General features: G+C 52.8%; 1 protein-coding gene across 1 annotated transcript; it reads left to right on the plus strand.

The window, feature by feature from the left end:
• Positions 1-7,258: 7,258 nt before the first annotated feature.
• LOC104471239 (cytochrome P450 26B1) lies at positions 7,259-11,466 on the plus strand (the record flags this gene model as incomplete). Its single annotated transcript, XM_010086508.1, is given in 4 exon segments — positions 7,259-7,560; positions 8,570-8,725; positions 9,852-10,133; positions 11,065-11,466. Coding segments are annotated over 4 exon segments (1,133 nt in total), but the record flags the coding sequence as incomplete, so codon positions are not given.
• Positions 11,467-13,265: the final 1,799 nt, after the last annotated feature.

Here is a 13,265-nt window from a genome sequence, read left to right on the forward strand (position 1 = left end):
AGGGCTGGATTCCAGCTGCCATCGGCTGGCCCAGCTCCAGCCCCTTCTCGGTGTGTCCCTATCGGGCTGCTGCCCCGTGAGCTGTAATCCGTGGGCAAAAGCCACTGGAGCTGGACAAAAAAATTTCATTGATGGAGGAGGGCTCGTGCTCGCGGTCTTGGGGAAGAATTTGTCGGCTAGGGTGGGTCATTTACCTTAAAACCAATTGGGGAAGAATTTGTCGGCTAGGTTGGCTCATTGACTTTAGACCAAATAGCGCTGTCATCTACCATGGTGTAAATCCAGAGTAATTGTGCTGGATTAAAAAAAAAAAAGCAAAGCACAGGAGCTCCTGGCTGGAAGACAAATTTCAAGCATTTTTGTAGTGCCTTCCACCCCAAAATGCCCCGCGAAGCTCAGACCCTGCTTTGAGAAGCTGTGCGGTGTCGGAGCGCGGTTACAACCCAGAGCTGTATGATACCCTGTGAGCTGAACCTCTGTAATGTCAGCTTTTCTACCTTTCTGTGTAATCTGGGATGGAAGCTGTTGGATGTCGTGGGAGGCATGGGGAAGGTGAAACCCCTCCTGGGGCTGCAGTGCTCTGGAGGAACTGCAATCTGCTCTGCGTGGGTCCAGGCTTCGTTTCAGGGCAGGAGGGGGGGATGCCAGGAGCTGATCTCAGTGATGGGAAGGGAGGTTTTCAGGCTTGGGATCCATCCTACACTGGCTTTGTGAGCTTTGGTTTCTAGTGCATCACACTCCATCCTTCCAAGCAGCTCGAGCAACCTGCTGGGTTGTGATTCGCGATATCCTGCTCATCTTTCTGGGGACTGAGTGCTTCGTTTTGGATTAACGATGCTCTCCGTTCCTTTTCAGGTGGCACTTGGACCACTAAATACAGCTCTCTGTCAGCCAGCTTCCTTCTCCTTCATTTTCTAGGGTGGCCTTGGGTCACCTCAGCCCTTGTCATCTCCTCCCTGGGCTTGGTTTAAAGCCTAGAAGAGGCCTCGTTGATGGTCTGCAGGAGCTCACGTGTCGATAAACCAGGACACCTCTGCGCCGTCAGATGTGTGCTCATCCCCATACAACACATGAGGGTCTTGCAAGACCTCACTCAGGATTTCGGGGGCAGAGCAAACGTGATTTCCCCGCTGACGGAGGAAATGCTTTTCCAAGCGTCTTCTCTTATTTCTGCCAGGAGATGATGGGTGCTCAGAAAGGCGTATTCGTCTCACCTTCGGGATGGAGCGAGCTGCATCACGAGGAGAGTGTTTCTCTCTCATCCTCTCTTTAAGGGTGGAGAGGCAGTGGCCCAGGGTGCCCAGGGAAGCTGTGGATGCCCCATCCCTGGAGGGGTTCAAGGCCAGGCTGGATGAGGCTTTGGGCAACCTGGGCTAGTGGGAGGTGTCCCTGCCCATGGCAGGGGGTGGCACTGGGTGGGCTGGAAGGTCCCTTCCGACCCAAACTGTTCTGGGATTCTGTGATTCCAGGAGCACTTGAGGCTGGTTTCTTTGCCAAGTCTGACTTTGTCTCTAGCAGTCTCCATGCTCTGCGTTACTTAAACGTGTGGGGTCTCTTCCCTTTGGTCCCCGCTCCGTGCTCCAGGAGGATGCAGGGGGTCACCAAAAGGGGACTTTTCTCCTCTTATTTCTCCTCGATTGGCTCCGCAGAGGTGGACAGGACACTGTCCCCAATGCCTGGGCAAGCTGCTCTCCTCCTCTTGAGTTCTGGGTAAGCTCTCATCTCTGTACCACCGATCTGGGATTTAGTCTGTGGTCCAAAACCAAACAGAATAGCCCAGCCCAGCTTAACCTGTCCCTCTGACACTGATGAATGCTGCCCTGAGCATTCATCCCTATGCCTGATGGCTTTCGAGGATGCTCCTTCTCCACAGCTCCAGCCAAAGACACCAGTGACAGGCTGTGGCTGCGTGCCCTGTTTGACCTCTTCTTGGCCAGCTGGTCCCACCTTTCTGATCCCGTCTAGCTGGACACAGCTCCCGTTTCTTTGCTGCACTATCCTTGCACGTGAGATCTTTCCTTCCACGTGTTTCATTCCCTCACTGAAGAGTGGTAACGATTCATAAGGTGAGTTTTGCTGCTCTCAAAAGCGCTGGTTCCCCATGAATAAATGGGGGTTCCCCATTAATAAACTGGGGGAGGACAGGGCGAGCAGCACTTCAGCGGTGGTGTGGGCACATAGATGCTGGAGAACCGCGGTGTGTTTAGGTATCCCTGTAAAGTGGGCTAAGAACCCTAAATTGTTGAACATAACTGGTTGCATTTTGCTGGCGTTGGGTTTTTTGTTTTTGAGACATGAGGCAGTTTTGCAGATTGGGGTGCTGAGGCAGATGTAGGGTGTCCTGCTTGTTCCCTGCTCTGTGCATCACAGCTCCTTTAATCTGATAACCTGTTAAAGGGCTTTGGGTCAAAAACGAGGTCTCCCGTGCTATGTGGTGGGTTTGTAGGAGAGCTGCTCAGACATGGAGATTTTTGAGCTGTGGGAAAATGAGGTGATTGGGCTCGTTTTTGTTCTGAACTTGAGGGGAAATATGAAGTGATAGATTTTCTCACAACCTTAGATATTACAAAAAAAAAAAAATAGGGGTATGGACAATCCTGAAAGGTGCATGACCGTCATAACGTGGTCCAAGGATGCTGAAATGATCTTTACATTTTTTTCCAACACGTTGTTTTTTTTGTGAATCATTCAAATTTCAGTGAAACTGCCTTTTGCAAAGGAGGCTCTTCCACTCTATTTTTTTTTTTCTTCAGCTGGGCTGAGTTTGGAGACTCCAGCTACTGTAACCAGACTCCCTTTGGAGACAGGTCGCAGCGTTCGTGGGGCTCTTGCATTTCTCCCCCAAGACACCCACGCTCCTCACCTGTGCTGTGCTTTGATGGGCAAATCATTTTGGGTGGTCAGGAGCTGAAGCTCTTGGCCTTTTTTTTCTTGGATTCCTCCCATGATGGAGCATGGCAGGAGACCGTGGAGTGGTCCATGTGCTCCATCTCCTGATGACAACATGGGGAGAAAAGGCATCAGCTCTTTGCTGTGTGCGTGTGAAAGGCAAAGCCCTTGAAAAACAGACAGCAGAGTGTCAGGGCAGTGCTGGGGTTGTGTGGAGGTCCTCTTGCATAGTCTTCACAACTTTTCTACTCTTTTTCCCTTTGCTTGTGCTCCTGATGCCAGGGCAGCCTCTTGCCCATGAGCCTTCTCATCCCACCCAAAAATATCCTGGTTTACAAGCCCACTGGAGCATGGCTGTGGGCGCCATGTCTGGCAGCCCTGTGTCTGATGCCGGAGAGAGGCAGACATCTGTTATAACGTGGTGACAGCACAGGGTAGGGACAAACATTGAAAAAAAGAAATCATACATCTCCAAGTGGAGATGCTGCTTTGGATGCTTCCTGACACATCCCCCTGACCAAGCCACCAGCGGGTGCCAAACTGGTTTGTGAAAAGCTCTCCACGCTAATTGTGCCTTCGTTTGGTCAGGCTGGTAAGGGCTGGATGAGACGCAGGTGTCTGATCCCAAAGCATCAGTTTTCCACCTGGAGGGGAGGAAGGAAAAGCTCTGTTCGCTCTTTGCCGTGCTGATGTGCTGGGTGGGAGCAGGAGAGACCGTGGTCAGCAAAACGCAGGGGCTGGAGCTTGTGCTTGGCATGGGGAGGCTTGGCCACCACCAAGGAGGGGTAACAGGGTGAAAAGCATCGTCCCTGCTAACTCCTCTCCACCCCAGCCCCCAAATGAAGCCTTTTCTACGCAAGAAAATGCTGTGGGTTGAAGTTCAGGGCTCATCACTTGAGTGTCCTCTCCTCTTCGGTGTCCTTAAGGACAGGGCTGGAGTATTCCACAGGTCACTGTCACATGGAGCGGGACCTCTCCAGGAGATCCTGGAGCTGAGACACTGGGAAGGAATTTTCTGCCTTAGGAAAACCATAAATCTTTAAATATCCTGTTTCCACTATGAGACGGATTCGGAAGTTTCCAGCCAGACTGGCTGGGTGGTGGTGTCTCCCTCGGCGTGGGGTGAGCGTGTGTGTATAAATGAATGCCCCCAGACAGAGCAAATCCCCAGATTTGTTTTTTTCAGGACATATAATTTTTTTTTAATTTTTTTTTAAATGAGAGCTCTTTCCAGCATCCCTAAAAAGTCCTGGCCATTGCCCTGGCACTGTCACCGAGGCCACCCATCCGGACTCCCGCCATGGCTGCGCTATTGCAGCTCAGTGTTAGCAAAGTCGAGCATCCCCTTAGAGCTGATTTGGCCTCTTAGCAGCTCTGGAGCAACTTTTTTTGCACCGATGCTACTTGGTTTTGCCTTGTCTTGCTCGGGCGAGTGGCCGAAACCTTCTGCTCAGCTTCACTAGAGGGCGCAGGAATTTTAGGCTAGAAACGTGCGAGAGGTTTGTCGGGGAAAGTTGGCTGCCTTTTCCTCCCCTTTTAATCAACTGGAAAGATGCAGGGTTGAACTGGAGGTGACTGGAAGGGGATCCAGACTTGTGTCTGGCTAGGGAGGGATCCGCTGACATCTGGGATTAGGCGGCGTGGAGTGCAAGCGGCGGCGAGTGGTTGGGACGTTGCAACGAGCCGGCGGCATGGCCGGGGTTCACTATGTCGGCTGGCCCCATAGCTGGGAATTCCAGGCTCCAGCAGACATGGGGTGCAGCTGGCTGGGGCTGGAGGAGCCTGATAGCAAAAGGACAGCACCAAAAAAGATTAAAAAAAATATCCCCCCCAGTGCTAAATGCTCCCCCTTTTTCAGGCTGGGCAGGTGTTGTGTTGACCTCCTTAGGGGCTCAGTGTTCTCTTCTTGGGGGTCCCTTCCTCTGTGTCTCCATGGCACATCGCTCCTTGGGACAGGGACAGCATCTGGCTTGGTCTTCAGGATGTGGAGCCAGAGGCATTTGTCAGGAAACTGTGCTTTTTGCGGGACGCAGGGAGTCCCCAAGCCCCCTTGCCTGCGGGAGATGCTGGGCAGAGCTGGGGAGGGGGTTTGCCCCAGGTTGGGAGCTCCAGGTGCCACCTCCATGGGGATGGTGGGTCCAAAGCAGGGCTGTCCCCTCAGTGCTCCTTAAGGAGAGGCTGTCCCCTGGCCAGCTCTACTTTCAGATGGGGAAACTAAGTCACAGGAAGGGTTTGAGGAGAGCAGGGTGATTCACTGGGAGCCTCTGTCCTCATCCCAAACCCCCCTTCCCCAGCGTGGATGAAGGGCAGATGCCAGGTGGATGGGGAGATATCGGTGTCCCTTCAGCCCCACTCTGGAGGTCCTGTCCCACCCCTGTGGAGCAGCTCCTGGTTTCCAGCTCTCCTCCAGCCACCACTGCATCAAACTGGCCCTTTGCCAGCTCCCTTCCTACCTTCCCCAAGCAGCTGAGGGGCTCAGCTTTAGCACCTCCAGCTTTTCTTTTTCCCAACGGCTGCTTTGTCACCCCCTCCCACAGGCATCGCTGAGCATCGCTGCTCTTTCTAGGCTTAAAAATAGCTTGTGAAGCACGGAGAGGCGTCAGTAAGCAGCAGCCGCACCGTCTCACACGCTCGCCATGATCTCCCCACTGTTCCTTCATTCATTCTTCTGCTCTGCTCATTCATGCCTCTGCTCTGCGTAGCCATCTGGGGATGGCCGTCTGTCTGCAGACAGATCTGTCCATCCATCCACTTGCATTTTTCTCTCCCAGCCCTCCTCCTACCATCCCGTTTGCACGCTGATATTTCCACGAGGAGCCTCTGAGCTCTGCCCCACTGGGTATTGTGTGATGAGTTCTACCCGGTGCTCAGCCCGAGTGCAGCTTGTTATGAAGTGGTTCTTGTCGAGCCTCTGCGAGAGGACAGAGGTGTTATTTCACCAAACAAACTCCCAGCGAACGACGTGCATTTAGCAACGAGGGGGTCGCAGCCAGGAAAATGTTACCTTTCCCTTTGAGTGCTGACTGCAGAGGAAATTCTCACATTTACAGCTCCGGCGAGTCCAGCGCTCATGGAAAGAGAGGACGGCTTTGATTTCTCTCCTCTTGGTGGGTTGATAACTTTGCAGCCCCTGCACCGTGCATTGAGCCCCCCAAGAACCAGCCACCGGTGGAGGCTGCACAGATTTGCCGCTCTCTCCTTGGCAGCTTGTTTTAATTTGATTTTCCCAGAGGGCTGGCGTGTGGCAGTGCGTGTGTGCATGCTGCCCCATGTGTGTGCATGTGTGTGTAGGTTAATAAAAAAAAAACAAACAGGATTTTTTTTTTTTCCTCCGGTGCACTCTGGGAGGGATGCGGCGGGGATGCCGAATGAAAGCGTGTGCTGTGGGCTGCGCCGGGGAGGGCTGAAGGGACATTCCTGGCATTGCTGAGCTCCTCTGTGTGCAACGCGCGGGCCCTGGCCCAAATTGGAGTAAGGAGCCGTTAGCTTTGGGGACCTGGGGAGGCCCACTCCTGCGCTGTGTTTACTTGCAGAGCTTAAATTAATGCTGTCTGCTGACATCAGTTTTTTTTTGTTTTTTTTTTTTGCCTGATTTCCCAAGGAAGTGAGCGATCGCAGCCTCTGTGAATGTGTGTGTGCCTCTGTCTGAGTTTTGTCAGATTTCAGAGACATCATAAATGCTTCAGAATAATTATTTTACTTGATGTTTTTATATATATTTGAAAAGGACGGCTGGTAGGTGGGAGAAAGTACCAATGTTTCCCCTTGAGAGAAAAACTTGCCTGTGTCTGTGTTCATGCACAACCATAATGTTAGACACTAGAGAATCCACTTGTAAGAGAAGTATTAGTATCATCCAAATCATAGAATGGTTTGGGTTGGAAAGGACCTTAAAGATAATCCAGTTCCACCCCCTGCCATGGGCAGGGACACCTCCCACCAGCCCAGGTTGCCCAAAGCCTCATCCAGCCTGGCCTTGAACCCCTCCAGGGATGGGGCATCCACAGCTTCTCTGGGGCAATGATACTGGGGGGATGCTACTGGGAACCATGAGACCTGGAGCTGCAGGAGATCCACCTCCATCTGTCCTGCCATGTAGGGGGGTGAAGCGTTTCCTCCCTTCTCTGGTTTGCGCCGTGTCATTGCCCATCACTTGTTTTGGTTGTGGGAGGGATTGAGCTGTGGAGGATCTGTCAGCTGATATTTCTCCATTGACCCTGTTTGGCAGATATTTTAGAAGTTGATGATGCTGGATGATGAATTCTGGATGATAATGAGTCTTTCTGCTAAGTGGACCTCTGATGTCCAATTTTACAGACAGAAGCTGGGTACTAGAGAAGGCAAAGAGGAGGATGTTTGGACTGTGTAGAAATCTCTGCTTCTTTCCTTTTGTAGGTTTTCTCCAAAATCTTCAGCCACGAGGCACTGGAGAGCTATCTCCCCAAGATCCAGCTGGTGATCAAAGACACCCTTCGGGCCTGGAGTAGCAACCCTGAGTCCATCAACGTCTACCACGAGACCCAGAAGCTCACCTTCCGCATGGCCATCCGTGTCCTGCTGGGCTTCCGCATCCCTGATGAGGAGCTCAACCGTCTCTTCGAGGTCTACCAGCAGTTCGTGGAGAATGTCTTCTCCTTGCCTGTGGATCTGCCCTTCAGTGGCTACAGGAGGGTGAGAGATTTGGGATGAGTCCTCCACCAGCTCATAACACCAAATTATTGGGATTAATGGGGCAGTGGCTAATACTCATCTCTACAGGTTCTTGGTGGGATGTCTTCTGACTTCTAGAAGCAGGTCCATTTTTGGGCTACAAAGTTCTGTTTTGGTAGAGTGGAGAGGGGGATCCATTCATAGGTGTTTAGAGTGCTAGGGACTGTGTGGTTCGATGCGAGAGAGAGCACAGTCAGGATTTGCCCAGATTTAATGGGTAATTTTTCCTCAGTGGCTGTTTTGCTGTATTTTTCTGTTTGTGGGACCCTTCTCCTGTTAATTCCCACCTGTCCCCAGGGCGAAACAGGTCAGTAGACCTTCTATGAACTCTTCTAATTTTTGATGAATGATGCTAAATGAAAATATAATAAAAAGCATAGACAAAAATTTATATTTTCTCATAGGGAATTTTGGTAACAGAATTTCAAGGGTTTAAAAATTTTTTTTGTGATTATCACCTCGAATATTTGACCACCTGAATGACCCCAACCATTTGCAGCCCCCAGGCATTTACAGCAACAGGTTAGCTCAGTGCAGCTGCACTCAGATCGGAATTGCTTTACTGAGACCAGGTGATAAAAATGCTCGGGAAGCCCATTACGCTCCTGGGAAGAGGATCCTTTTGGATGAATTGACTTTTCTTTGAGAGACAATTTTCCCAAGGACTGCCATATATCCCAGGGTGAGTGGGAGGCCTGTGAACTGGTGCAGTACTGGGGCTCCCACATCAGACCTATCATTTGCACGTAGGTGCTGATTGCTCTTGCCTGTAATCTTGCCCGCTCCGGGCTTGCTCCTCCTGCCCAGGAAACAACTTCAGCATCTTTATTCTTCTCTTTGGACACCTGCAATTGCAGTTGTATTAATGAGACGTTGTCCTGAGCACGTCTCCGGCTCCTGGGGACTCTGAGATGTGGATGGGGATGCTAACGTTGTGTTCTGCGTGGTCTGATGGCTTCCTGTTCCACAGGGCATCCGAGCACGTGAGACGCTGCAGAAGGGGCTGGAGAAAGCCATCCAGGAGAAACTGCAAAACACACAGGGCAAGGACTATGCCGATGCATTGGACATCCTGATAGAGAGCGGCAAAGAGCACGGCAAGGAGCTCACCATGCAGGAGCTGAAGGTAAAGATCTTCCCCGTGGTCACCTTGTCCTTGTTGTGCCCAGGGCAGGGGCTCCACGAAGAGCAGAGCGTGAGCTGCTGTACGAAGGATGTTTTGTGGCAGACCTGAGGCGGTCAGTGAGAGCTGGGGGACCACAATGTGTTGTTGGAGCTGCAGGTGAATCCTGGGCTGGTGGGTTATGGTGCCAACAAGCCAGTTCACAGAATTGTGGAATCACAGAATGGTTTGGGTTGGAAGGGACTTTCAAGATCATCCAGTTCCAACCCCCTGCCATGGGCAGGGACACCTCCCACTAGCCCAGGTTGCCCAAAGCCTCATCCAGCCTGGCCTTGAACCCCTCCAGGGATGGGGCATCCACAGCTCCTCTGGGCCCCCTGGGCCACTGCCTCACCCCCCGCACAGGAAAACATTTCTTCCCAATATCTCAGCTCAATCTCCCCTCTCTCAGCTTCAAACTGTTCCCCCTTGTCCTGTCCCTGCACCCCCTGACCCAGAGCCCCCCCATCTCTCCTGTAGCCCCCTTTCAGCACTGGGAGGTGCTGGAAGGTCTCCCCGGAGCCTTCTCTTCTCCAGGCTGCACACCCCCAACTCTCTCAGCCTGTCCTCGCACGGGAGCTGCTCCAGCCCTCGGACCGTCTCCATGGCCTCCTCTGGACCTGCTCCTGTTGCTTTCCTATGGGCCATATTTATTTTCAGATCATGCTTAACCCTTTCTAAAAAGCATTTCCAGGGAATACGGAAAGACTGTACAAGTTTGCTGAAGCTTTCAGCCTTGACCAGCTTCACCCCTTGACCCATCCAGTTTTATGGTGCCCCATTTGCAGGGCACATGAGCTCTCGGCAGGTTATCTGCAGCAGGGTCATGGCATAGCTTCGTGTGCTATCAGGAGCCATCCCCAGGCTTTTTTCTCCTGCCTGTCTGGCCCTCAGCATCCTCCAAGTCTCTGCAGGAAGCTCCCCATGGCAGATGTCCAAGATTTGTGCCTGCACAAGAAGAGACCTTGCAGTGAGACATGACCAGACTGGAGACCTCTTGGGGAAAAAAACCACCCCATGGCAGCCTGTGTGCCTGTCCCTTGATGTGCCGTCCCCTGTGTCTTACTCTGGCTTTGCTCTTGTCTTCCAGGATGGCACCTTGGAGCTCATCTTTGCTGCCTACGCCACCACAGCCAGCGCCAGCACCTCTCTGATCATGCAACTCCTCAAACACCCTCGTGTCCTGGAGAAGATGCGGGAGGAGCTGCGCAGCAAGGGCATCCTCCACAACGGCTGCATCTGCGAGGGCTCCCTCCGCCTCGAGAACATCAGCAGCCTCCACTACCTGGACTGCGTCATCAAGGAGGTCCTTCGCCTCTTCACTCCCATCTCCGGGGGGTACCGGACGGTGCTGCAAACCTTCGAGCTGGACGTGAGTATTGCCATCTCTCTGGGGTGACCTCCCCAAAACAGTCTTTCGCATGTTCTTGCAAAACTTGCTTGAGCTTGGCTTAGATAAGACCCCGGGGAGGACAAATTAGGTCCTGCTGGTGATGGGAGGTGGAATAGGTCTGGATTCAGAGGAGGGTGATGGGAACTGGCCCATTGGCAGGGAAGGGCCGTGCTCGGGTTGTCAAATTGGAGACAGGCGTGAAGCTTCAAAGAGCAACTCGTGACAGCGTTTGACGCCAAAATCTGAACTGGGGTGTGACAGGGGAAAGGTTTACTGCAAAGGGCACCTCCAGGCTGCCGGATGACAGGCGGATTACTCACCGCAATGGCTGGAATTTCCTACTAGCAAAAACAAAAATCTTGAGACCTGGCTTTGTCACTGTAAATCCTACCAATGTAATGGTTTGAGTCGGAAACCTTTTAAAGTGCTCAGGGGATGATAAATCCGCCCCGTTTCTCATCGCCCAGGCCCTGACATGTGCATTGGGTGTGTGGGGCTGGCAGGCGGCGGGGGGGGAGTAAAGCCATAGGATGCTTTGGGGAGGGCTGGCTGGCGCGTGGGGCACGGCACGGGTGCGAGAAATGCTGCTTCCCTTTGCTCAGCGGCAGTCGAGCACAGCGGGGTTCCTGCTTGGCGACTCCCGCCAGCGACCGCAAAACAAATAAATAGCAACGGCTCATGCGGTGGATCCCTGGGATAGAGGCAGGAATAAACCCAGGATTCCCATCTCTCAGCCCTTTGCGCTGCGCTCTCTGGTTGTCTCTTAAATTTGCGTCATGCACGAGTAATAAACCCCCCAAAAATAGGGAAAAGCAAACAAAGGGAAATGGCTTTATCTTGTCCTCCTCTTTCTTTGCAGTAGGGTTGACTCTCTCTGGTTTTCTTTCCACCCCTTCCCTCTTCTCTGCAGGGTTTCCAGATCCCCAAAGGCTGGAGTGTCATGTACAGCATCCGGGACACCCATGACACCGCCCCCGTCTTCAAGGACGTGGATGTCTTTGACCCCGACCGCTTTGGGCAGGGTCGAAGTGAAGACAAGGATGGCAGGTTCCACTACCTCCCCTTTGGAGGAGGCGTACGGACCTGTCTGGGCAAGCACCTGGCCAAGCTCTTCCTCAAGGCGTTGGCCATCGAGTTGGCTAGCACCAGCCGCTTCGAGCTTGCTACCAGGACTTTCCCCAAAATCACCTTAGTGCCCGTGGTCCACCCGATCGACGGACTCAAGGTCAAATTTTTTGGACTGGATTCCAACCAGAACGAGATCCTGACGGGGACAGATGCCATGCTGGGGGCGACGGTGTAAAGCCCACACTGGCGACGCGAGGGATCGGGCGGCCGGGGGACAGAGGGGTGGGGTGGGGACAAAGGGGATGAACAGGAGGGGAGGAAAAAAATGGGTCAGGACTGCTTTCTCCATCGGTGAAGCTGCCAAAACCGTTTTGCTCTTCCCGCGGGGCATGGAGAAGTTTGGGGTGTCGTTGTGCATCTCGTTTTGTTCGGAAGAAGAGTCGCAAAACCCAAGTAGAGCTGGGATGTCTGACCATACACAGTATCTAAATATTATAAATATGTATATAAATATCTATAAAACATTTCTGCTGCAAGGAGGAGCGCTGCAAAGACCCGACTGCGGGAAAGCCTTTGGAAATCAGCCGGTGATCAGAGGTCTGGCATCCCGGGGCGGCTCTTGGGTGGCCTCTGATCTTCTTTTATTAACAGTGTTAAATTAGCTGGTGATAACAGTGTTTTGGGGTATTTTGATTTTTTTTTTCATTTGTTCAGTTGTGTTTTTTATTTTGGGGCGTTGGAGAATTTCCTTGGCAAGGAGGAGATGAGCAATGCCCATTCCCATCCCCTCTCCAGCAGGTGCTGGGGAAGGATGGGGAGGGGGTGCCATTTCGCCTCCACTGCGGGACCAAAAAACCCTGTGGTGTTTTGTCTGGGGCCAAACAGACAGTGAGCCATCCCTCAGAGGCCTCACACGAGGGCATATTTGCATTTTGCAAAATGCATTTTGCATTTGGGGCTTTGGGTGGGGAGGGGGTGTAATTTTTTTTTTTCTCGTTGAGTTTCCTGCTGCTGCTACACGGCCTGTGTGCACCCATTCAGCACCCCCCTCCCCAGCCCCTTTTTCCCCATGCAAAGGCACCCATCCTGGGGGGCATTTTGGTGCCTTTGCTCTTTCCCCCAAGGTGCAGGCACCAGCCTCCGAACTGCACGGCCCCGCCAACCTACCGCGGCTCTGCGAGCATCAGGGCGCTACGCAAAGGAGCTGCTCGTTTCGGTGCGTCCTCTTCCATGGGAGGCGTTTGCATTAAAGGTGATCTCTATAAATAAGCCAACGTACGCATGGTTTGTCTCGTGTTTGGGTTTTTTCCTTGGCGATGGGAGAGCTCGGCAGGAAGGAGAGCGAGCGGCGGGGCCCTCGCCAACTCGAGGCGCGGGCTCCCCGCAATCTGTCCACCCTGTCCCACCGCTAACCCAGGAGAGGGGCCCTGCCCAAAGCTTCTCCAGCACAAGCAAGCATCCACCAAGGTATCTTACATTTGATTCGCTGCGTGGGTTTATTTTATTTTATTTTTTTTGCATGCAAGAGGCTTCTGGGTTGAGTGTGAGATGGGTGAGTTGTGTTGAAAGCTGACATGGCCTCGTGCATGGGTGCAGAGCAGAAGCTCCCTGAGTGCTTCAGCAGATGTTTGGTTCAGACCAGAGCCAAGCACCAGGTTGGGAGATCCTTCTCCAACTTGAGGTGTCTCTGCCCAACCTTCCCAACCCCACTCCTCTCCCATCTCCAGCCCTCTGAGGTGGAAGGAACAACACAAGGACCATGGCTGAGACCTCTCCTAACCATGTTGGGGAAAGACCTTGTGCTTGGGTGGGCAGCTTGGCTTTCAGCTTTAAAGGTGTCCAGAAAAGTCAGAGGGGCTGCAATAAGAAAAGCGAAGGGGCGGATGGGGATACCAGGTTGCTTTGCAGGTTGTGCTTTTGATGAGTGGGTGCCTCTTTGGAAGGTCGAAGGAAGTGTGAAGCGAGCGATGGTGATGGCTACCTTTGCCAGCCCATCATCTGGTGGGGGCAAGGAGGAGGGAGGTAGTTTTTTAGCTGCGGGGG

This window comes from Pterocles gutturalis, unplaced genomic scaffold (assembly GCF_000699245.1).
Source record: "Pterocles gutturalis isolate BGI_N339 unplaced genomic scaffold, ASM69924v1 scaffold7961, whole genome shotgun sequence".
Lineage (NCBI taxonomy): Eukaryota > Metazoa > Chordata > Aves > Pterocliformes > Pteroclidae > Pterocles > Pterocles gutturalis.